The following is a 26,502-nucleotide window of genomic DNA, read 5'->3' on the forward strand; positions in this document are numbered from 1 at the left end:
ACTGGGACTTGCGTCTAGAGTGGACTAGTAGCTACAGAAGGATTCTCTATCTCAGACATGCAACTCCTTTGGGGCCAGCAACTGGGATTTCCATGCACTAATATAAATGTATTAAACACTTAAATATCCACACTTTAGCTTTTGGATGCCAAAAGCTTTAATGATATATTCTTATAAATTTACTGAAAATAAAGGTATGCCTTCTCCATACATCAGCTATTTTCCCTAAATCTCCAAATGGCTTGAATCTGCAGATTAGTAAGTGTTTCCATTACAGAAGTGTCCTTTGGTGGGACAGTGTTTTCCTCGTCTCTTTATATAGTAGCAGACAAAAACAAAAAAAACAAAAATAAATATAAACCCATACATACTTTGCCAGGATGTTGTTAGTGGCTTTTTCCAAACACAATAGAATAAAAATTCTGAAATGAAATATTCACAGAGGAACAGGGAAAGTGTGAAACTAAATACAAGTTATATTTAATCTGATTCAGTCAACACTGGACACAGAATTCTGCTAGCTAACAATACTCCCATACCCTTAAATAACAAAACACTTTATATTTACCTTGACAATTTACAGTACATATAAAATGAAGTAGTCAAGTAATCCAATAGCCCTAATAGCAACATTAAATACTATCTCATGCATGGAATTTTGACCCATATCTAAGAGACAAGGAAAGAAGTTACCTTTAGTGGTAAATTGCCTCTGTAAGTTTCTATCGCTACATTTAAAGATTTCAGAGTAGCAGCCGTGTTAGTCTGTATTCGCAAAAAGAAAAAGGAGTACTTGTGGCACCTTAGAGACTAACAAATTTATTAGAGCATAAGCTTTCGTGAGCTACAGCTCACTTCATCGGATAAGTGAGCTGTAGCTCACGAAAGCTTATGCTCTAATAAATTTGTTAGTCTCTAAGGTGCCACAAGTACTCCTTTTCTTTTTACATTTAAAGATTAATTTATAATGCAAGAAAAACATAAGCAGCTGCTTTTGATGACTTTCTCCCCACGTGGGCCTATTAGATTCAGAGACAGACTTGCTGCAAAATATCAGTCCCATGTGTTTTTTTTTGTTTGTTTTTTTAAGGCAAGTTAGAACCTGTAACTTTCTAGTAGAGAACCATTTTAGTAATGAACTGATTTTACATTGTTTTCTTATCTACTTGGCTTACATAGTTGTCCAGAATACCCAAGAATTTTAAAGCAATTAAGACTTAGGCTAGTGACTGGTACTGGTCTGCAGCTTTTCTGTAAGCCTTTCAAGTCTGAACATGTATAAAAAAAATGGCTTAAATCAAAGGACACCACTGGGCAACATTAAGTATTAAAGTCACATAGTCCTACATGCATAAAGTCACACGGTCCTAGCACACTCTGCCTAGCAAATAAAAGAACATTTCCTTTATGAAAATGAGAAGAGTTTTCCCTCCCGATTATTCCCATGTAGAATTCTAGTGATTCAACAATAGTCAGAGCCTGAAGACTTGATTTTAGGCTGTGTCATGGTATGAAGATATTGGGAGAAAGCAAGGTATGGGAGTAAGACAGGACTCCTGTACCCTGTTTGCCGCTCTGCATTAAGTCACCATGATACCTTAGGAAAGTCACCACTTTGTGACTCAGCATACCCCTAAGTAGAACGGTTACAACAAAGGAAATATGCTTGAAAAATGATGTAGGTAATAAGGTGTTGCTGTCCAATTTGGCAGCATGAATGAATGCAGAATAACTTTCACAACACCAAACAGCTGACAGAAATTTTCAACCATCATTTAAAATGTTATGCCCCATCTATGCTGCCTGACACTCACTAGAAAAGCTTAGTACCCTGACACAGCTTAAAAAAATCAGTTTCAAGAACTGATCTTAATGTGGCTCAAGTCTTAGTTTGAATACCCTATCTGTAATAAAAATACTGACCAGGGTAGCACAGACTCAACATAGTTCAACCTATGTTCGCTCTCCTTGAACATCTCAAAGTCAGAGAGAAGCAGCATGCTCACATACATGGAAGTAGAGGGTAGGAATGGGAAAAGATTGCCTCCATGTAAGCTAAAGAAAGACTTACAACTAATGGATATTGTGGACAAGACTATCACCACTAAAGTGCCTTAATTACATATGGTTATTAAAAAAAAAAACTAAGCAGAACAGAGACAACGAAGCTTTAATAAGTATATAAAGGAGACATGTATGAAAAGGCAATAGAAAATTTGAATAGAATAGAAATAGAAAAAAAAAGGGTTATGAGATTTATTTTTTAAAAAATCCCTATATTTAAAATTACAATAAACCATAAGGAGAGCACTTTTGGAAACTGAAGTGGACCACATTACAAGTAAAAGCCTCATCAGCATTTAGTCTAAGACTGTAATAAAATTAAAAAAAGTGTACACTCTAAGGAGTAAAGAAAAATATCCATCACACTTTTACATTAAATTGGTAGTAAGGCAAAACTACATCAGTGAAATGGTACTTTGAGAAAGTAGATTGGGAAGTTTTTATAACAGAGCAGGAGTACCATATGTTACATCTATATTATGTAATTAAGCTACTGCTCCTTTACAGATGGCTTCTATTCTGAGAAAGGAACAAGTGAAAGCCAGGTAACCCCATGGAGAGACTCAATCTCTCTGCTGAGGTCACACAGCTAAAAAAGGATTACCAGGACAAAATTTTAGCAGATTTAAAGAGGTATTATTTTGAAAAATCCTAAGGGAACAAATGAACTCTTACGCAGCATTACAATTATAAAGGGGAAAGTCATTAGAACAGTTTCTCCATGTGTTAAACGCTCAAAAGTGTGTGTGTAAAGTAGCAATTTTGGTGTGTGGGTTTTTTTTTTTTTTTAAACTTAGAAAGCAAAAGCACAGGATGCTCAATGTGGAGGAAAGACTTTCAGAGTGCTAGACTGATTAAGGGTTAAGATGAGAGAAACAAAAATATCTTTAAAAGTTCGTATCTAGAAGACACTGGACAATTTCAGGAAGCACAATGTTCCTTAGACCATACCCTCTTCCTTCTAGTACTTAATACCAAGTCAGGATCTCACTGAATAAGAAATAGATCACTAATAATCTCTTATAAACCTGTGCCTGCTTTACTGGGTGGATTTATGTTACAACAAGATTGTCTGCTGCTATGAGAGGTTTATTATTTAATAGATTTTGGCTAAGAAAGGTTTTAAGCAAGTCCTTTCCCCCCTCCCTCCTGTTTTCTCTTCCACTCACATTCAACCTTTATCAGATTCCGTGAAAAGTCAGTGAAGAAGAGCAATGCACATAGATAAACATCTACTGCCATTTCATACACTAAGAAAAATCACATTCTGTACATCAAACAGCTACATGGAATATCAGGCAGCTGCACAAAAGTACCCAATTAGAAAGCTAAAGCAAGAAAAGTTCTAGATGATCTTTATGTTTGTATTCTTTCCTGGCTCCACAATTGGTATTGTGTAGTCAAAGAGAAAAGATAAGGTATTTACAGGCCGTGATTAAAACCTGAAGTCTAATTGCTCTATCCAAGTCACACATTCTCTCCTTTGTTTCCTAGCAGGATGTAGCTCTCTCTCTAAAAAATATAGGCCTGAGCAATAATCACTAGTTTCCCCAAAAACTATACTGGCTTACAGAACAAAACAACTATTTTGTTCTATATAAATTCTTATATTTTCACTCTTGTATCTCCTAATTTTTAGTTACATCTGAAGTTCGGAAAACAATAACCTCTCACTATCTACATATAAACAAAGAATTCTTTAAAAATGACATCTCTCCTCCAACATACCAAATGAACAGACTTTTTGCTCTCAAGCCAGAGATTTTTTGCTATATCCATTAATTCATGAAACCTCAATGTTTCAATTTACAGACCCAAGTTCAGGGATAAATCCTGCTTATAATTATAGTATTTTAACAAGTACTAGAATGAGCTAAAAATAACTGAATTCATCAAAATATACCAGCATACTTATTTACTGTCCATAGTCCTGTAAACAAAGAATATTTAGAAAAGCCAGCTTTCAGCTGTAATACTCGCAGATTCTGCCAACTTTTAATTACAAAATAACAGCTTGAAAAGTTAAAATACCAGTATCAGAAACTTACCAAGTAGATTGATAGCAACAAGGCTGAACCCAGTAATCTCCTCCCGATGAATCAATTTTTTATTATTTGTATTACCATAGTGCCTCCCTAGAAGCCCAAGTCATGGACTTGGACTCCACTGTGCTAACATCAACAATGTAACCGACAGAGGAGTTGCTTACCATAATACTCTAAAAAGTACATTTCAGTACTATACCAGGTTAAAAAAAAAAAAGTAGTGAATTTCGGGACACACAAACATACCCATAACATTAAAATATCTTTAAAATGTCGTTCAGAAGAATTTATTCACACCTGACTTACAGATCTCAGTGTAAGTTTCCTTTATCAAAATAACCTCATTATTTTTACTTACATCTTTGCTGTAAAAGAACTGTACAATATATTTATATATATAAAAAGCCATCAGCTTTCATCTTTCCCCAATTTTAATCATCATCTTCCTCTTCATCGCTGATCACATATTTCTTGTGCTTTTTACTTGCTTTGTCATCATCCTCTGCTTTCCTCTTTCCAGAAGGTTCACCTTCCTGAGGGCAAAACATAATATATTTCAAGTTAAAATGAAAAATTCACCGAGCTTATTTCTGTGAAGAAAAACAAAACTGCTTCCTGTTTCAGTCCCCTTTCATAGTACTCAGACTTAAGATTTATTTTTACATGGTCAGTATATTGAGAGTACTCCTGACATTACTCCCAACCTCCACCACACACTCTCCAATCTTACAGAATCATATCAAAGATGCAATTGCCTTGCAATTGTCCAATTACACATGGACTTCTGTTGTGCTGAATTTCATTTTCCACATTTGAGAATTAAGCTCAAATCACAAGCTCCAAAGCAGCATCTAGAGTTATAACACTTGGGTGCCTTTAGATGCACATCAAAAAGTTAATATCCTCAGAAAGTGCTAATACAACTAATGCTTTTACCAAAAAAAAAAATGGCCCTATGGCTCCTGCCCCACAGACAGAACACAGTGTAGTTGTAGGAGTTTATGTTTGTATTTTGTATGATTTAGAATGAAGGATAACGAATAATGCTAAATATTCGTAACATTGTTATACCATACGAATACGGGGATCGATCATTCAGGTGTGCACACCCCCGGTTGTAGAAGTGCCAGGCAATAGGGGGAGGATTAGAGTCATCACTCCGACCCATCTGTCAGGGAAAACTATACAGATAAGATGTATACAAATTGTCTAAGTATATACACCACTGGTTATAGAGGTGCCGGGCCATAACGGGGAGGGTTAGAGTCCTCGCTCCTACCCATTTGTCAGGTGGAAAATTACACAGGTGAATATACCCTCAGTCATAGCAAGACTGAGCCCAAAAGGTAGGGGGCTTAGCGTTTCTTCCTCCTGCTCTGTCAGGCAGAGTTCTTTTTAGTGGGTACAAAACTTGTGTGTTTTGTAAGTCCCAGCACTAGCGTGAGAAAGTATAAGGAACTGAAATCAAATAACTCCCCTATGAGAGAGAGAAGGCCATTACTTGCAAATCTGTAAAATGACAAACAGGAAGGTCCACCTTTAAATTAACTAGTTTGGATGATGAACCGAAATTTGATGGAGTATTAGAGGATGCAAGCAAGTTAAATGATTTTTATTTGACAGTAAAACAAGTCTCTTCCTGTTTTGCAGAGATGCCACTAATACTGATGGCCCAAAATCAGTATTTAAATACTTTTTTAAAATCATGGAGCTACAGTAGATTTTGGAAAACTTCAGTACAGCTTTTTACAAGTAGGCTCAAATCATTTGAATTCAGGGAATCTGATTTGATTCATGAAGAACTGGAAAAATGTTGGGTTGGGCAAAGGAGGGGAAAAAGTACGGGAAGCGATCCTGCCCCCAACACAACGAAGTTGTACCAATTTAACTAAATTGGTTTAGACACAGATGCAGTTAAGCAACCCAACCTCCTTGTGGGGACAATCAGTTTAAGAGTACCTTATATAATCAATTTAAGCTTAAGTGAGTAAGGAATCAAGTTAAGCAAAGTTGATACAAAGCCCTCAAACCGATGAAAGATTTTCCACACAAGTGAAATCAGTATAACTTGTGTTTAGAAAAGGTCCAAGTCCCTGCCTCCGTTCACAATGTTTCTTGCAGCTATTTGGTAAAACTGGTAAGAATCTGGTCAGCTTCTAAACTAGTGCTAAGGCGGCACTAGCCAGGAGCAGGAAAACTAACTCACCTTCCTGTTGCATTATTTCACTGGCCAGAGTTACCATTTTTATCAATGGCAAGTGAGTTTTTCCAGCTTTGGTCAAGTCAAAAACCATGCTCCCCATGAAAAGACCTTGATCAGTCTATAGTGAAAGGAGTAGTGGCTAATGAAAATAATACAAAGATTCACTATCCTGACCATTGATTATGTTATGTGTCTGATGATGCATTATTTGTCTACTTTGCTTTTAACTATAAAGCTAAAATAGTTAACATGCTAAGCATAAAGTTTTTTAAAATAATTTTTAGTGGAGTGGAGTCATAGCACATCAAAATGAGGGCTACTGCGTACTAATTCCTATTTAATTTACATGAACTGTAGATTCTATGTGGGTATTTATATTATAAATTTAGGATATTATAGTAATGAACTAACTAGCTTTGGATTTAATAGCTAAAGTAATTGTGATTTATGGGATTGCTTTTTGTATTTTCTTACTATATTTATTGATTTATATTGTCCATATTAAGTTTTATTTATATCTCCCACTTTATGTATTTCTACTGAAGGTTTAAATGCTTGCTCCTTTGGCACAAGGGTAAACCAATACAAATAAAAATCTCACTTTATAAACAGATTAATTTTCAATCTATCAAGTTTTTGGGTTCAAACACAACACTTCCAGAAATTCTATCAAGCAGTCATCTAAGATGTTTTGTAAGCTTACAGCTTAAAACAACAAAGTAAAAAACTAAATAGAATATATTCCTTTATTTTAAATCTATAGATTTAAGGATGTTGGAGGAAAGCATATAACCGTATGATAAAAGTCTCATTCACATTGTAAAGTCAACCATCTCAAACAACACTGTTTCCACTGCTCCCGACATGGCATCTTGCAGTGGGAATAAGATTTAACTACGAGTTAATTTTTCGAAAGCCACCAACTCAGAGACACTCTAGAACAGGGGTGGACAAACTTTTTGGCCCAAGGGCCACATCTGGGTATGGAAATTGTATGGTGGGCCATGAATGTTCACGAAACTGGGGGTTGGGTTGCAGGAGGGGGAGAGGGCTCCAACTGGAGGGTGGGCTCTGGGGTGCGGCCAGCAATGAGGAGTTCAAGGTGCAGGAGGGGGCTCCGGGCTGGGGCAGCAGGTTGGGGTGTGTGGAGAGGGTGGGGGCTCCAGCTGGGGGTGCAGGCTCTGGGGTGGGGCTGAGGATGAGAGGTTGGGGTGCAGGAGGGTGCTCTGTGCTGGGACCAAGGGGTTCAGAGGGTGGGAGTGGGATCAGGGCTGGGGCGCATGAGGGGGGTCAGTGGTCCAGGCTCCGGGTGGCGCTTACCTCAAATAGCTCCCGGAAGCAGCGGCATGTCCCCATTCTGGCTCTGACGCGGAGGTGCATCCAGCAGGCTCTGCATGCTGCCCCGACCACAAGCGCTGCCCCTGCAGCTCCCACTGGCCACAGTTCCCAGCCAATGGGAGCTGCGGGGGTGATACTTGGGGCAGGGACCTCGTGCAGAGCCCCCTGGCCGCCCCTACGCATGAAAGCCGGAAGAGGGACATGCCTCTGCTTCCGGGAGCCATGCAGAGCCATGGCATATTTGGAGCGGGGCAAACCCTGGACCCTGCTTCCCAGCAGGAGCTCGAGGGACAGATTAAAATGTTTGAAGGGCCATACTTTGCCCACCCCTGCTCTAGAACATGGTTAAGTCCCATCCAATCTATACAGCAATACAAAACTATGCATTAGTAACGTTGTTGGACAAAAATTTTAACTAAGTCTGCAAACATGGCTGATTTTACAGTGTAGACTGAACATAAGTACCATTTTGGTCAAATATATGCTTCAAAATAAATTATTTCAGAATAAAAAGAGGATTTTTAAACTTTTATCAGTACAATATTAGATACAATAGGAAAAAGGGAAATACCTTTACAAATAAGAAACTACTATGCGAATACAGACTAACACGGCTGCTACTCTGAAACCTGTTACTATGCAATAGGATGTTCTAAACCATCAGATAGAATTACAAAGAATAAAAAAAATTTCTGCATTTGAAATATTGGAAAGCATCATCAAGCTGGATTGTGCCAGCCTCTGAAGCACATTATCACTATCAAATGTGGAAAATGACCTGGAGTGTGGGGTTCTTAGGTCAAAAACTGAATTTATGCATGCAAAATTAAAACTATTCTTTAATCTCAGAATGGGGGGGGGAGGAGGAAGAGAAGAAGAGCATGAATTCTGATTAGTCAAGAAATCACCAGTATTTTTCCCAACTGTTTCCTAGTTTATCCCATAGGCTGTCCTAAAAAAATACCTTTTTCGTGTACACTACGACTCAGCTATTTTGTTTGTCATGCCGCATTTCCATTTTGGTCTATTTGTTAAGTAACAAAATAATGTCTTGAAAGAGGTTGGATATCCAATTTTCTAGTACCCTAACACAAAGCTGAATGCAAGTTGAGTTTTGACTTTAGGACAACTGATCACGTCTAAAATATTTGAAATCAGACTTCCAGACAGTATCTCATTTCAATTTCCTATGAACATCTTTAACACCACAATTAATAGAAGAGACAGAATAATGGAAGCACTGCCCAAGAGAATAAGTTTAGTGCACTAGCTTGACAAGTGAGAGTATCTAACCCTGCAGTCTTCAGTCAGTCAAAACTCAGATTCAACCAAAGAACTTTTGCCTGAATAAGAAATGAGTCCAACAGTTGTGCAGTTTTTTCTGACATTGTTACAACCAGTTAACTTTCCTGCAAGACATTTACGCATCAGTTTTGAGTATTTTTCCTTGTTCTTATGATGTTCCCTGATTTGGTGTTAACCAGTTTAAAAAAAATGGATTTTCTACATAAGGAGATATTTTACATTGGAGCCTAATTAATTTTGAATCAATGAACAAATAATGATATAATAACTGAATTTCTTGTTTGGAAGAGAAAGCTCCTTACTTAAATATATATCATCAGGTCTAGGCAGTAATTTTACCCCTCTCTTCCACTATACTTAAGGACCATTGTTATTTTAAAATTAAATGTTTAAGAAGTACTGAAAGCTAACATGGGATTTAAGAATTCTATTAAGACTCATTTCTGCTCAACTTTAACCAACATGACAAACAAACGTATTTATAACCTAGAATCTCAATGGCAGCCCCTATCTGCACTAGACATCTGAAAAGACATCTATCTAGTACAGGTATTTCGAAAATGCTCACTACACTGTAAACAGAATTTCCCAAAGTTACATCAATGGGAATATAACTTGCCTTTTATCAGTATGCTGCATCACTTGATAATTTGACGTTTTGATGCTGGACAAAGCACTTTAGCATTGAGGACCAGCTCTCAACAACCTTTTTGTTCATGTGTTTGACTAGATAGCCAACATCCTTGTGCAAATCACTAAGGTATTTGACAGATGAGTGCCATGCTTTGTGTATGAAGATATATACTGGTAAATACTTCCAAGTCTCTTTTTATATACATTCAGAGCGTTGGTTACTGTAACTCACCATTGCCACATTATGTTTTTTTTAAGCTTGAACACCCCTATGTGGCAATGTTATGAACTTCAGCCTTAAAATGAAACTGTTTTAAAATGGAAGATGTAGCTCAAAGCAGCACAGCGGATAAGCTCACTTCTCTTTCACCTCTGACAAACCAGAATCAAAGCCTAATTGAGATCACAAATGAAAATGAGTTTGGTGTTCATACATCACAAAAGAAACAATTGCTAACATCTGCTCAAGGGAGAAAAGGGACTGGAATTCCAGGTCAGATGGAAGGGCATTAAGCGTAATTAAATGGGGTTACTTGCACATATGGATGTACCTATACTATGTGTAACTAAGGACAACGCTTTTACAGTGCCTCACTTTCCAGAACACTAAATTCACTCAACAAATTCAAAAACAAACACAACAAAGCTTTCAGTGATTTGCTTTCAGTTATTTCACCACACTCCAGTTCCTTTTAGTTATTTAATACAAACACCACTCTGCTAACACTGTAATGGGAATTATCTCAGACACAGCAACACAGAATGGAATCCTAACCAACATCCCAGTTTTAGCGGTTGGGTTTGGACAAGATTAGGAAACAAATACACCTGATGAGGGTTTTACTGATCAGGGGTATACATCATGGTACAGCTTATATATGTGCAGTATACACATTCAAATAACTTTTGGAGGAATACAACTTTAATCTTTCAATGTATTAAAGATTTTCCATATTATAAGGTCATGTACATCACACTGCAAGCTATACTGTATAGAAATCAAGAGTCATTTTGAGATATAATTTTGACAATTCAGTAAGTGAGATTATGGAATTATAACATTTGTCTCACTTTAATGAACATAAATCAATATATACCAAAAAACTACTACTAATTAAAGAATATAATGTTTTATATGAGAGTCTAAGACTTTACACTGATATAGTTAATTCAGTAGTCAATTATTAGAGTGGTACAAAAGGGACAAACAAGGACTGATGAGATGAAATTCAGCTGAAAAATTTGAAACTGAATATCTGAAAAAATTTTGCAATGATAAAATCATCTCCTAAGGGAAACTGTAGAAGCTTCACTGTTTGACTCGTTTAAAATCAGGACTGAACAAAGCCCTGGAAAATATTCTGTAGGCAACAATCCTAAATTGATTAATAGGTCTTTCATTTTTAAACTTCCATAGATTATGCTTCTGTATATACTAACATTTGATTTAAATTTAATAAAGGACATCAACAGGAAATTAGGAAGGTAAGATTAAGCAAGATGTCATTCAAGTGCAAAAATCATCTTTTTACCTCTAATGAAGAAACCTGAAAAACCATTAAGATAGGTGTGCTAGAGATGTACATTATCTGACCTACAGAGTCAAGGCAGCCATCATGTAAATATCAGTAGAATTTTATCAGCTCTGACTACTGGGCAAGGACATTCTGTGTTTGAATCCTACACCAGCATTTTGACTCCAAATAAATTATGACATTGCAGTGCAATATTAGATGGAATTTGCATTGTTTAGAGGTAGAGATGCCATCATAATTTTAAGGGGAATTTTAAAAAAAACGAACAAAAAAAAGGCAGAAGCCTTAATATTGTAGCCAGTATTTCCCTTCATGTTATAATGTCTAGGACAGTACATGAGCTGTAAGTGCCACAGTCCTCCTTTTATCAAAGGATTAATAGTAAACTAGTACTTAAAAAGCAATGATCTACGAATAGTGCTGTGTGAAACAGGTTCCCCTCACCCCCAACAGAATTGTCATAAGTTTATCGGGCGGGAGGGTGGTGCAGACAGTAAGGCCTGGTGGATAGAGCACTGGACTGAGACTCAGGAGCCCTGGTTTCTATACCCGGCTCACTGTGTGACCGGGGCAAATCATGTCAACTGCTCTGTGCCTCAGTTTCTCCATCTGTAAAATGGGAATGATGCTTACCTCCTTTCCAAAGGGCTTTGAGAACTCGGAAAGAAATACCTAGCTTTTATATAGGGCTTTATTATTATGGAAAGCATATCAAAAATTTAACTTTACCTCAATTCATGGGTCCATAAAACCTTGAAAAATCTCAACTTACAAGAACTTAGCTAGATAAATATGATGTATCCAGTCATTAAAGAAGAGAGTAGTAGTCATTTTTCACAATACTCAAAATTATAAAAACAAATTGTTCATTTTCAGTCAACCAACTTTCACAAAATAAAATGCTTCTCTCACCTCATCACTAGTTAGTTTCTTTGCCTTGAGTAGTCTCTGCGTTCTGTCTTCATCTGATCCCTCATCACTGTCCGAAGAATAGATTCTAGCACGTTCCTCTTTTAAAATAAATAAATAAATAAATAAATAAATAAATTTAACCCAGGTAAAGACTGGTCTGCAAATGCCAATCCCTGACAAAGCACCTTGAACTATACCAGGGTTCGGCAACCTTTAGCACAGGGCCAGTCAGGGAAAACCGCTGCCTGGCCAGGTCAGTTTGTTTACCTGCAGCGTCTGTAGGTTCGGCCGATCACAGCTCCCAGGGGCCGCAGTTGCCGTTCCAGGCCAATGGGGGCTGTGGGAAGTGGCAGCCAGCACATCCCTCAGCCCGCGCTGCTTCCTGCAGCCCCCATTGGCCTGGAGGGGCTAACCGCAGCCAGTGAGAGCTGCTATCGGCCGAACCTGCAGACGCAGCAGGTAAACTGTCCCGGCCAGCCAGCAGTTTTCCCTGACTGCCCATGTGCCAAAGGTTGCCAATCCCTGAACTATACCATCACATATAGTATTTCCTGATATTTCTCTCAATAATGTGCCAAGATCTCACCATCTTCATGACAAACTATAAATAAATACACAAAATATAATTAAACAGATTGAGCCTTCTTTGTAGTTTCCTTGTTCATTATGCACTGCTCTGAGAAATCTGTTATTTCATCAGTACTAGTCCATGAAATCAGTTAATCTGCACTCAGATATTAACAAAAAAAAGTTACATTCAGATTTTATTTGTACCTCTTATACCACCTTTATAGCGGTTTTTAATAGCTGCCAGACTGATTGCCTCTTCTCCTTCATCCTCCTCATCATAACGATCAGGTTCTAAATAATTTGCACTCAGCCCACGCTGGTGCTGCTTCTCCCGCATTCTCCGCTGCTGGGATTCTCTGCGAATAGAAGCTCTTAACCTCTCCTCTTCTTTCTGTCCAGGAAAAGCAGCAGCATGTAAGGAACTCTGAGGAATTATACCCAGAGGGCATCTTTCTCCAATGCTTTGCACCTCGTGTCGCCATTTTACACCAGCGCAAAGAAAATGTCAAACTCTACCGAATCAGAATGGTACAGCTTGATGTTCACTTTGCACTGATGTAAATGACTACACACAGTGCAGGACTATGGAGAATCAGGCAAAGTATTTTTTATATTTGACATTTCTCTTGGTTGAAACATTTATAGCTTTAAGTTTCCTTATTTAATTTTTTATTTAATGCAGATGAGAGTCAAAGGCTTAATTTCCAAGATTACAAAATTACAGGTTTGTGAATGTTATAAGAATTTAAACAGTTTAAAAATAGAGGCAACAATGTGTACTTATCATTAAACTTAAATTCTGTACAATATCATAATATGTTAGGAGAAAAACTAACAAAGGTAACCATTATTTCTTGTTTCTGGATTGCTGTGTAAGTTTAACTTTTCCTATACAGAACAAATACAATAAACACTGATTTGTTCACCCCACTGTGCCAAGAATGACATTTTCAATTAGCACTACTTTTCCTGTAGCACTGTATTGTTATTTTCAGTTAATACAAAATTTTGAAAAACTAATATTTACATCTGTAGCATCATACTTAAAATGAATGTTTGAATAAATTTGTCCATCTCTAGATTTTTGTTTTCTTACTAAAATTAAGAATTATAACATGTTTACAGCGGTAACAAAAGAGTAATACAAATCCCAGAAGCAGAAAGGGGACCATGCTTTTAAGCAAACACTACGATTTTCTGCCCCCACTCCTGAAGGTTTGGAAAAACTCCCCATCTTGTGGGGATAGGGGCCAGCACCTTCTTCAGGGCTCCCTTGTGGCCTGCAGAGCACCTCAGAACCACAGCTCTGCAGGGTTTTCTCTGTAGGTAATAGTAAATACTCCATTCACCAGGCTTATTTTAGGACAGCTACACCTTGATAGCAATTGTAATCTTTGCTGACACTAGTGATAGGTAAACAGAATGCAATGATGCTTTTAATAAATGTATACTTTGGGGTGAAATATTTTGCACAGTCGCCTGTATAATGGTCCTCAAGTGCATGAGAAGTCTAGTAGCAGAACAAACAGATGACTTACACACAAAAAAGTTACTTTTGTTAACAAGTCAAACACATTAATTTTCACAGCCTTATAAATAAAGACGTTTGGCTGATTTGCATCTAAAAACTCCACAACCATCTCTTAGCCCCTCTGCTTTAAGGCTAAGCATGGGAATTTTCAGGCCAAAGGATTATTTGGACTGGTGACAGGGAGAGACTGGAAGGGAAATAAAAGGGTATAGACTAGAATAGAGCTAGTTTCTTTAACTATGAAATTACAACAGGCTCTAGAATGTTATACAGGAGGCACAGCATTTCACAAGGAAGGTAACAAATCAGCAAAGGACTGAATAGAAGAATTAGTCCCCCTAGCAGGCCAGGCTAGGAATGGCAGACTTGGGCATTAATTCTGCCACAAAACAGAGGCATAAAATTACTGTGATTATTATACAACTGGCTGCTATGTTCCCACATTTGGCAACCAACTTTACAGAATATACATGAAGAAATGCCTTCATTTGGGTCTCTGAACATTTATCTGAAAGAGACAAAGTCATCTTCCTGTGGAGGGCACTGTCTTTAGAGTGAGGCCTGTTAGAAAATCGTTCTAGGTTAAACACACTTCTTATAAGGGCACCTCCGCTTCCTAACATTAAGATCAAGCAATGGAAGTCTGTCTGTTACCAAGAAGGGATAGCAGCAGGGAAAAATGATAAAAGAGCAAATTCTTCATATGCATGCATATAGGAAGTTCCAATGCAAGTTAATACATAAAAATTTCCACTGACAAATACATGATAACTTCCATATTGGAGTATAGCAGCACCTAGACAACTCAGTCAGGATTGGGGCTCCATTGTGCTAGACCCTGTAGAACAATGGAGCGGCAGCTGCCTATGCCATTGATGAATTTGGGATACAATTTTTAATATGCAAATTAAGTGTATACAGTCCAGATAAATATGAACTAGAAAGTCTGAGTCATTTAGTGACTGCTGGAAAATACAACACATCACCTAAAAATTAATGTTTATTTCATCTTAAAAATAAAGCCTTTTCAAAATTTTACTTCCAAGGCCTTCATTTATTGTATTCTTAATATTTGTTTTTAATTTTGTTATTTCTGAAATCTTTTGTTAAATGGGTACTTTACACTCTTACAATTTTTCCTCCTAGTTTACAAGGCAACCACTATACCAGGCGCCATATCCACAGGGCATAAAAATGGATGCTGATAGAATATATTGTCGTGATTTCTATGTCAGCACCAGAGATTGCATCTTAATTTATTTTCCTAAAACCCAATAAATACCCAAGAATATTCAGACATGATATGTGCAATTTGAAATGAACGATAGTTCTAAGTTTTGATCTAAAGAGTAATAAAATTCATATCATAATTAATACCTTAATCATTTCTGTGCGCTGAGACTCTGGATCACGGCCAGCCATGGGCAAGATACGAATTTTTTGGGTCTTTGAACATCTATCTGCAAGAGACAAAGTCATCTTCCTATGGGTGGCGCTGTCCGTAGAGTGAGGCCTGTTAGAAAATTGTTATAGGTTAAACACTTCTCACAAGGACACCTCTGCTTTCCAAGAACAATTACAGACATGCCACAAATACAATCAGAAAAATCAAAGACTCATCCATACAAAAGCAAAAAAAATTAAACAATAGATAATGTGTACAGTACACAAGAATTATCCATTAGATTAAAATATTTAGCAAAATCACCCTTCCCCTAAGAAATCCTCCACATCCTCTTACACATCTAAATATTCCTCCTTCCACTTTACATTTATGCTTCTGGTTCACTATCTTCACAGCAGTGAAGTATGGTATGGAGATTTTTTTTTCCAAAGAACATCAACATTCCTCCTGATTCACACCAAAAATTCTCATTTAAAATTTTAAATTAAATATTAAAATTACAGACAAAAATATAGTCAGCCTAGATAGTGCAATAAATAGCACACTGGCCTTTCAAGCCTGGAGATTTGGTCTCATACCTAGCTACCTTAAAGTGCAGGTCTACTCTGAAAAGTGAATATTGAAATATGGCAGCTTCATTTCTATTGAATTCTAAGAACATCTCTATTTCCTATGTATTCAGTGAAAGTGAAATAGTATATGTATTTATTTATTTACTATTATGCTATGGGAGAGAAGATGATGCTGGCCTGTATTCTGGCTCACATATCAATGGAATCCCAATTGCAGGACCAAATTCTGACCTCATTTATACTTGTAAAAAGGTGAGAAACATGGCATCCCCAAGATGCCACTTTAGGGTCACTTTTTAGAGAAATGTACTTAGGTCTCAAGTTTCGCTAGTCTTGATCTTCAGCGACAGTATAAACTCAAACAATTTGGCAGTCTCTGTACAACTGATATGCAGATCCCAAAATGGCCAGCCCTGAAGTCAAAAGGAAGCCTATAAAACTCATGACTGAGCCATAGTTAGGTGTATACATCAACACCAGCCTTACTTTTCAAGAGACAGAAAATTCTTTTAAAAATAGTTTTGTTTTGTTTTTTTAAAAAAACCCTCTTCTATACAAGGTATAGTAAAAGAAAAACTAAATGATCCATTACTCTACTAATTCATCTCCACCTTTTAATACCCAAGTATTTCATACCAAAAACACTGTACTATGACTTCAAGCTCTGTTAATGAACTGTATGTTTACCTGAAGGTTAATTTAGTCTTGAACACAGCCTGGCCCTGTAGACCAGTTCCTTGTCTGATAAACAGATGGTTGTGATCTCCCTGTAATGGTGCCTTGTACACATCAAAGACTTCATTGCCCAAATGCAGCGACATGCTTGAAAAAAGATTCATATATCAGTTATTTTCGTATTTAGTGACTCATTCTGTTTTTACACCATATATAAATGACGGAAGCCTTCTCATTCCCTCTTTTTTATGCATAATGTGGATTGAAATATTATTAGCTAAGTAGTACAATATATGCTCAAAGATATGAGAAAAATTGTGTGAGAACTTCAAATTTCACTCACTCCTCACTTTTATATGCAAGAACATCTGACAACTATATTTTCCTAGTCTAGAAAAGACTAAGCTAACCTTCCATCTGACCACTTGACTATCCGTGCATTGCTTTCTCGAATCTCATTTCCTTCTTCATCTCGTCGCATTCGCCAACGTATGGTGTTTTCCACCTGTTGGAATAGAAAGACTGTAACCATGTATATAAAGTAAACTGTGAACTAGCTTAAAGGAATATTAAAAAAAGATATAATTGGGAGGTTAAGAATCAAGTGCCAGTAGTTAGCTGAATCTGCTGCGTGCAGGGTAAAAGAAAAGCTTTTGCAGAACAGTTACAAATCTTCACTGTATCTAAAGAAAAAAGTAGATACAACAGAAAACAGTTAAATAATTTCTATGAGGGCTGAACTTGTTTTTTTCTTGGTAGAACAAAAAGCAGGTGATATCTATGAAAAGTGTGACTCAAACCATCACCTCTCAACCTCCCAGGCTTTTTGTTTTATATAGTAGTTTGAAAGAACCTAACAGGAAAGACGTGAGATGCAGAAAGAAAATTACAGATATACCTTTAGTTTTAACCTTGTTCTACCTTCTTCATCAAGCATCTCCTCATCTTCAAATTCATCCTCATAATACTGAGGATCAAAAGGTCTGTAATAAATTAGATAATGTATTCTTTATTCAACTATCTTCTAAAAAAAGCAAACCCATGCTATTCTAGGATTGCTAAAAATAAATTTGTGATTCCATTAAATTATATATTACACACAACTGTAGACATTACTGCCATGGTATACATACATTTATTTCTGCCACCATGTAATAAACTGGAGAGGTTTTAAACCACACAAGACCTACCCTAAAGTCTCCCAATAATATCAGCTGCAACCACTTCTAACATTTTAAATCTCTGAATAGCTTTTTTAAAAAGAAAAAGTCCATCTCAAATGTGGTATCTTCCCCTAAGGTCCCATTGTGGCAAATAAGAGGTTAGGCTTGAGTCTAGGACTTGATAATTTCAGCCTGGTCCAGTGAGTTTTAAAGTGTGATAAAGATTTTGTGAATTATTATGGTTAGGATGCAGGAATTCCTGCCAGGACAACATTTCGATGAACCATCTTTCATATGAGCCTAATACAGTGGTGGGAAACCTGCAGCATGTGGGGCACATGCGACCCATCAGGATAATCTGATTACAGGCTGCAAGACATTTTGCTGACGTTGACCATCCACAGGCACGGCCCCTCACAGCTCCCAGTGTCCGCGGTTCGCCATACCCAGCCAATGGGAGCTGCAGGAAGCGGCGGCCAGCACATTTCTGCGGCTCGCCGCTTCCCGCAGCTCCCATTGGCTAGGAACAGCAAACTGCGGGCACTGGGAGCTGCGGGGGGCCATGCCTGCCGACAGTCAATGTCGGCAACATGTCTCACAGCCCACAATCAGATTACCTGGATGGGCCTGCAGGTTGCCCTCCACTGTCCTAATAGGTGTCAGATTTGACACAGTCCCACACCTAACCCATCTGAGAGAAGAGAGGCAGAAACACAAATTTCTTTCTTCCTCCACTAAGCCTGACAGCTGGAGGAGCTGCCATACTCACTTCCTCTCCTAGATGCTGTAAAGGAAAAGAAAGTGGTGAGAGAAGCTATTAATCCGCTAAATTACTGCTATTTTAGGCCTAGCCTGCACCAAAAACTTAGGTTTGTTTAACTATATTGGTCAGGAGTGTGAAAACTCCACATCACCAAGTAGTGTAGTTAAGCTGACCTAAGTCCCTGTGTCAACAATGCTAGGCCCACAGAAGAATTCTTCTGTCGACCTAGCCACTACATCTCAGGGAGGTGGATTATGTATGCCAATGGGGAGAACCCCTCCCATCAGCATAAACATTGTCTATATTGAAATGCTATAGCAATGTTGCTGTTCTACTTTAGTGTTTTAAGTGTCAACAAGCCCTTAGTCTCCATTTTTGGGTACTGACCCATTAAAATCTCAGTATCTGCCCTTGCTGCTGTTTATGGCTGCAAATAACGTTGGGAGGAGAAGCAGCGAAAGCGACCAGAGTTGTTGGCTGCACTTTTCTGCTTTTTGAGAAAGCTGTCAATTGCTGCAAAGCATTGCAGTAGTCTGTCGGCAGACCTTCAAAGTCTGTACATCCTGACCCACAAAGGTTCACATTTGGAACATTTTCTTTTCAATCATAAAGGCTATTGGCTCACAAATACTTCCTGACAGGCCATAGAACAGAACATTTTGAAAATCATGCAATGGTGCATTGGGACAGAGGTGGTCCAAAAGAAGAACTCTCTTTAAAAGTGGTCTGCAGCAGGAGAATGGGAGAACCACCAAACTAGAGTACGTCAGGAACAGGCCTAGATTTACAGGGAGATGGACACCTTTTACAAGGTCCAATAATATAAGTCCCAAGTCAGTGGTATGTTTAGAAAAAGCAATACTCAAAACATTTTTTGTAACTGGTTGATGTGCAGTTAGAGTCACAGAGTAGTAGTAAAGGAGCTATACAAAATTTATTTTCTTAGAAATTTTGTATAAATGCTATGATCTGTGTTATACAGATGGTCAGTCTGAATGATAATATCATAATATATTACATATCATAATATAATTCTTCTGACTTCAATGAATAAAAAGTAGTCATTTAGCAAACAGATTAGGTCAAGCTTATTCTAAAATCCAAAGTAGTGCTTCTATTATTCAAAAATACATTTTTATGTCATTTGGCTAAATTAAATGGCTTACAATATACTAGAAGATTAAGCCTCAAACTGAATAAATATGAAAACTACATGTTTAGAACTCAACAGATAATCTTAAAAGCTAGTCTTTATAATACTATGAACTCATTAGGCACATGCTACTGTTTCAAGTCACTAGACTTTGAAAACTGATGCGTTGTGAAGATACATACTAAACTAAAAACCTGAAAACCATGCACAGTTCTAGTAAATACATCACAACTGTGAAACTCAAAGTCTCTCTAGGCTACTTTTTACATTATGTTCAGTACATCATTTCTGGATTTGCAAAACAAGGTTGCCTATTGAGAAATGTCATACAGATAAAATTAATGCCATCAAAACAGATTTCCTTGATTTAGGAAATACTCAGGTCCCCTGAACAGGCTATTTACTCTGAATTAAATCTCAAAGAAAGATCATTTGGTTTTAAAACATATGGTGCATTATTCAGGATGAAAATATCAAGGTTCACCAAAAACTAAAGCGGTGCGGAAGAAAGGCAAGACAGTTATAAATTCAGGAAAATAGTGTAATGCAGCCACAGGCAATTAAAAAAAAATAGATTAAAAAGGACAGACATTCATTTGAGTTGCAAACCAAGCTTACAAAAAAAAATTACTAGTTCTTTTACTGATTTAGATAAGAGTGAGATGATGAATTTTATAGGTAGACCAGCTAAAAATGGCTAATCTCATAAGGTCAAATTAGTACAAAATAAAAGGAGTTATTTAAAATTATGAAATGCATTACATGCATCTAACAGGTTGAACCTACACATTTAGTTTACAAGAAGATGGTAAAATGAAAAGTGATCTGAATATCTGATTGACTATATCAAAGTATGCACCCCAGTGTTAATTATATTTAACTTTGCCAACAGAAATTTCATTGGACTACTAGACGAAAGCAATACAGGGAAATACTAAGTGTGAGTATAAATAATTAACACCTTTAACATAGACTCAAATGCAGTATTACCTGGGCTCCACACTGAGGAAGTTGGGCAGCTTCACAAAATACAAGTCATTTCCTAAGTCAGTGTTTACTTTTGGTATCTCTACTTCTATTCGCGTTTCTGGAATAGGTTCTTCTTCCTGCTGCTCCTGATTCAGTCCATTCTCATCCTAATGGATGGAGTAGCAAAACCACATTACATTATGCAGGTGAAAGAAGCTAGACTGTTCAGGTTGTTCCACTGACCACTTAATTTTTGCTCTGAAACATGTGGAAAACCTCTCTCTCTGTCCATCCACCCACCCACACAGAATTGGATTGTGCAAAGCACACACTACTGAGACAAAATTATCACACACTGTACCCAAGCATGCCATCTAAAGTGATTTCAGTTATGAATGTTAGCTCAAGATACCAAGAGAGAATGGAAATAAAAAGCATGGGACTGATCCAAATAAATCGGTCTCCTACAGGGAGCTAGGAAATGGTGGTAACTTTGCCCAGACTAAAACTGGCCTTTAGATGTAAAGGGCTTTGAATCCATTGCCATCTATTCCCAAAAGAAAAGTACTTTTCCAACAGGCTCTACTACAAGTATCAAGAACAGTTATAGTACTATATTCTACTTGTTGACATAATCAGAACATACTCAAAATATATAACCACAGTTACAACAGCAGAAAAACAAGTGTCCCTATCGTACATTGCCACGTATAAGAGGTGAAATAGTTAATAGTGATTCTTTCTGCCTGGGCAATGTCATTTATGAATTCTCATTAAATTATCACTCTTTCATTAAAGCATGCTAAAACTCAGTCCTCTAGGATTTAAAACTCTGTATTAGACTGCTGGGCCAGGTGTTAAGAGGCATAGCAGGCAAATTCTTTCGAAGAACTTACAATAGGTTGCCCTGGAGTTGGTGGCTTATCTTCCCCATCACTCCCTGAAGAAATGTCATCTGCACCTCCAAACAGATCTATCGAATCTCTGTGATCTTCAATAGAAAAATTATTTTATATAGGAAAGAGAAACTGTTATATTCTACCACTAGAACTCATTAAAAGTGACCTAAAAGGAGAAAAAAAAATTGATTTCCTATTTTGTGCATTTCTCTAGGAGGTTCAAAGAGGCCTTGAAAAGGTGATTCGTCTCTTCCCTCACAAAAAAGTTTTTTAAACTTAAAAATTCAGGTCACATCTACCCTGGAAAGACTATGACAGGACTACTACTGAAACAATGACATCGTAAGGACCAAGAGTGAAAGCTGAGAGGGACAGATTTTGGATTAGATGATTTAAACTTTGGTTAATCATTGAAGTGAAACTGGTGTTAACATATTGGACAAAGGCAGATTCAACACCTCCATCCGTTCAAGCGAAGTGTGGTAGGTAATAATATATATTCTCCAAGTCTCCCATAATCAAACAACAGACTCACTAATTTCCAGGATCTTGCAGCAAGAAATTAGGATATAATGATGTCACCAGATTTTTCATTTAAAAAAAATTAGTTCAGTCTGCCAAGGAAAGTGAAAGCCTGATAGCACTGGGAAGAGATGACTTTGAACTGTGCAAGCTTCCCCATGCAGCTCTATTGCTGCACCTTAGTGGTTATGCTCTGCAACTCACCAGATAATCCAACACTAGTTTTCTCCACAGCTAATTCTTCCAGTCATACAGAGTTTTAAAGTGGATGCATGCTTAATGCCAGATAAAGTAGAAGGGATTTGAAAAAAAGAGCTAATTACCTTTTTGTCCTTCTGCATCGCTGTCCATTTCTGAATCTGATGCAATTGGTTTTTTACGTTTCATTCGCAAAATTTCATCTTCACTGTCACTGCCTCTTGCAGACTCTATCAAAGAGAATATATCTCCTCAAATTAAGAATTTCATTCTGCATCTTTTTACAAGTCACACTATCCATAGCTTGTATTAATAAGTAAAATAATTCAAACAATGAAATAATAATTGAAGTTTACTCAGTGAATCAAGCTTTATTAAAAAACTATTACCGTTAAAAGTCAACTGGAATTATTAAATAATTTTAGAACCAAATCTGAATCATTTCAAGCCAGGACAACAGAAGTGATATTGTTATGGACAAGTCAACAAGAAAACACATGACTTAGGGTCCTCATTGTAACGGTGACAGTTCAGTCTGTTCAGCATTAAGATTTGATTTGGTTTGGTTTTGTTTATGAAAAGACACTAAAATCAATCTTTGAGAAAAGGTCACCCAACGTGAGGATTAATTATCTCAACTATGAGATGACTACAAGAACCCAATGAAGGTCAAGGATGATGATATTTTCATTTGTCTATTTATAGTCAAATCAGTAACACTGTATTCAATCCTACCAGATTTATGCTCTTGTTCCTCTTCATCATCTGAATGCCTGTGATCTTCATCAGAATGCTGGGTCCTTTCATCGTCATCAGAATTCTGCATCTTCTCCTCATCAGAATGCTGGGCCCTTTCATCGTCATCAGAATTCTGCATCTTCTCCTCATCAGAATGCTGGGCCCTTTCATCGTCATCAGAGTTCTGCATCTTCTCCTCATCAGAGATCTGAGGCCTCTCTTCATCATCAGAGTTCTGCATTTTCTCCTCATCGGAGTTTTGTAGTCTTTCCTCATCATCAGAAATCTGAGGCCTTTCGTCATCATCAGAGTTCTGAACCTTCTCTTCATCATCAGAGATTTGCGGCCTTTCCTCATCAGAATTCTGGAGCTTCTCATCATCATCTGACTGATCACTTTTGTCCTCTTTGCCCCATTTTTCATCCTCCGAATTTGGTTTTTCAGATCCATCTGCATCTGAGCGACGGCTACCTTCGTCTGATCCATGTCCTCTGTCGTCATCGTCATCAGCAGCTTCTGAACCACTATGCTGATCTATATCTGACTGGTCATTATCTTCATGCTCAGAATGTCCCGAAGCTTCAGAGTGATTGTATGATCTTTCAGACCGAATGTCACTCCCAGTATGGTGGGATGCTCCCTCATCCTCACTATCATCTCCAAATAATTCTTTATTACTGGGCTTTACTGCCTCTCTGTCATCATCTCTGTCACTCTCACTTCCAGAAACATTACTGCCAGAGCCAGCATTCTCCTGATCAGAGTCAGAGTCAGATCCAGAGTCAGAATCTGGAAAATAAATATTACCCACTTAAAAGCGATTGGGGGAAAGATTGCCAGATGAGGCGATAACAAAAAGATTAGCACTTTTAAGACAGAGTGGAAAAAAATCAGACGGGACATGAGACACACACCTAAATAAGGCTTTTTCCACCAAATGCATCCGATGAAGTGAGCTGTAGCTCACGAAAGCTTATGCTCTAATAAATTTGTTAGTCTCTAAGGTGCCACAAGTACTCCTTTTCTTTTTTCTAACACCTAAATAATGAAAGTAAATTGCATGCTCTTATTTACATGATAAGAATAAAAAAAACAGCTAATGAAGTTGTGACATTAAAAGGAAATTTTCTTTTTCTTTTAAAATAACAGATTACTGGTCTGTGATCCTGTTACAAGGCATCATTGAAACCAGAAGTCTATTAGCAGTCAAAGAAAAACTGTACATTTATATGGGTAATGAGGAGACAAAGATAAATTTGATAGAATAAAAAAGGTTTTTTAAACTAACATTTTACTCTGTTTATAACATCTTGAGAGTTCAAAACTGAAATTGTTTTCAAATCCAATTTGTTTGCCTTTCCCCAACAAATGCCCACAGACAAATTAGTTACAGTAGAACTACTCATGAGTGCTGGGTTTGTGGCACTAATTTTTATTCAAGAAAAAAAATAGGGTTTGTTTTGAAGAGTAAATTACATAAAATGACAGGAACTTTGCAAACATAAAAAAGCTCAAATTTTGGACAAGCCAATCTGGACAATATCCATAAAGAAATTATTTCAATATTTTTCTCTGAATCGTTGATGACAATTGTGACGTATGAATTACGTTAAGGAATGGTGATTATCACAAATAGATGTAAAAAGAAAAAGTTATAGAAATTATATTAACAGATTATTTTTCTAGATAAAAAGGAACGAACAGGAAACTCATGGAATACAAACATATCTAAACATAAAAATACTCAAAGAGTAAAAAGGCTAATTATCAAATTTATAATCAGAAACCAATTTTGCAGCAATTTCATGGAAGTCAGTTATGTAAGATCATGCTAAAGGGGAACTAATACACCATGACATGCACATTCACTAAACTCTCAGTCCTAAAATATGTACTTTCTATTTTAGATGTATTTTAACTGAAACTGATGTACTGAAAAGGAAATGAAATTGAAAATTTGTTTAACTAACATAATAAGAAAAAAAGTTCTAGACTAAACCAGAAAAAAGGCAGATTTCCAAAAGACAGGTGATGAAAGGTGACCTCTCCTCTCCTTTATCAAATATTAATTTAGCTCTGCACCCAGGGAAAAATGCTTTGCCAAAAAAATCCAGAATAATAATCTCTCAACCCTCAGAAATTCATAAATAATAGTTTATATGAAGCAAATGTTTGCCCCTATTTATACAGTTTATAAAATTAAAAACAGAACAACAAAAATCTAGTTGCATTAAATTCGTGTAACTTGTGCCCAAGCTGTGACACTTCTGTTTCACTGAAGAGCTGAAGTCCTTTGCAATACAGTACTTATTAAACAGAAAGAAAGCGGAGGTAGGGGGATTACTATCAACAGCATCAGCAGAACCACCCGGATTAAGCAATTTCCCTATCAGCTCCACAGTCGAATACTGGGGCTAGAGAACCTGGTCACCGTTAACAGCAGCTGGAATAAAACAGGCTACGATAGTGGGGTATTGCTAGTAATGAAACCCTTCGGGCCCAGAGCAGGGGCCATGGCCACACGCCCCCCTCCTCTGGCTGCAGCACCTGTCAGGGGCATCCCAGGGGTGCAATCACCGCGGGAGGCAGAAAGCCAGCCCCGGTGGGCCAAGTACAAAACCGCAGGGCATAGCCCACCCAGCACAAACACTTGTGACTAAAAGGGGCAACGCCTTGGGGGAGCCCCCAGCCCCGGGAAAGGAGCTGGGGAGACTGAAGGGAACCAGCGGCCGGGGAGGATAAAGGGGAGGGGAAGCTCCCAGCTCTGGGCGGGGAGGGGGAGACTCCGGAGGGGCAGGAGGACGGGCCGGTCGTTCGGGGGTGGGAAGGGGCAGAGAAGGTTAAACACGGGAAGCGCGAGGGGGGGGCGTTCGGCCCGGCCTCTCTCCCCTCTGCGGACCCTGCGTTGGTACCTTTCTGCTCGGGCTCGGAGTCGACGTCGCTCCCGAACAGGTCCTCCATGTCCGCCATGGCGCGGGCTCAGCGGGCGCGGGCGCGACGCAGCCGCAAAGCGCAGGCCTCGCTCGCCTCCTTTCCGGCGCAGCCGCACCACTGGGAAGGGCCGCGGCGCCCGCCAGTGACGCGCGGGCGGAGCGACTGGTTCCGCACGGGGTCAGGGGCGTGGGGCCGCCTGCGCTGACGCGCCCCAGGCGTGGGGGCGGGGGAGCCTTAAAGGGGCAGCGTCCCCTTAAGGGAATTCCCCCCACGGCGTGGGGCCCACAGGTCTCTCTAGCCCTTTCGGCCTGCACGGGGCCTGGCCACGATCCCCAACAGCAGGACGCCCCGGGGATGGGCACAGTGATTCCACAC

General features: G+C 38.2%; 1 protein-coding gene across 3 annotated transcripts; it reads right to left on the minus strand.

The window, feature by feature from the left end:
- Positions 1 to 4,369: 4,369 nt before the first annotated feature.
- On the minus strand, positions 4,370 to 26,502 carry LEO1 (LEO1 homolog, Paf1/RNA polymerase II complex component). Of its 3 annotated transcripts, none has more exons than XM_038420397.2 (12): positions 26,106 to 26,502; positions 23,191 to 23,982; positions 22,581 to 22,685; positions 21,733 to 21,827; positions 20,858 to 21,003; positions 17,687 to 17,771; positions 17,199 to 17,293; positions 16,801 to 16,935; positions 15,514 to 15,649; positions 12,810 to 12,996; positions 12,036 to 12,133; positions 4,370 to 4,642 (listed from the first exon to the last, which is right to left on the minus strand). In XM_038420397.2, the coding sequence occupies exons 1-12, from the start codon at positions 26,161 to 26,163 to the stop codon at positions 4,541 to 4,543; spliced, it is 2,034 nt and encodes a 677-aa protein (XP_038276325.1). In that variant the 5' UTR covers positions 26,164 to 26,502; the 3' UTR covers positions 4,370 to 4,540. The 3 variants fall into 3 exon arrangements, with proteins under 3 accessions (XP_038276325.1, XP_038276326.1, XP_043349699.1); XM_038420398.2 differs by having other exon boundaries at positions 4,570 to 4,638; positions 26,106 to 26,290; XM_043493764.1 differs by lacking the exons at positions 4,370 to 4,642; positions 12,036 to 12,133; positions 12,810 to 12,996 and adding an exon at positions 14,619 to 14,697 and having other exon boundaries at positions 26,106 to 26,290.

The sequence above is a fragment of the Dermochelys coriacea genome, chromosome 10, assembly GCF_009764565.3.
Source record: "Dermochelys coriacea isolate rDerCor1 chromosome 10, rDerCor1.pri.v4, whole genome shotgun sequence".
Lineage (NCBI taxonomy): Eukaryota > Metazoa > Chordata > Testudines > Dermochelyidae > Dermochelys > Dermochelys coriacea.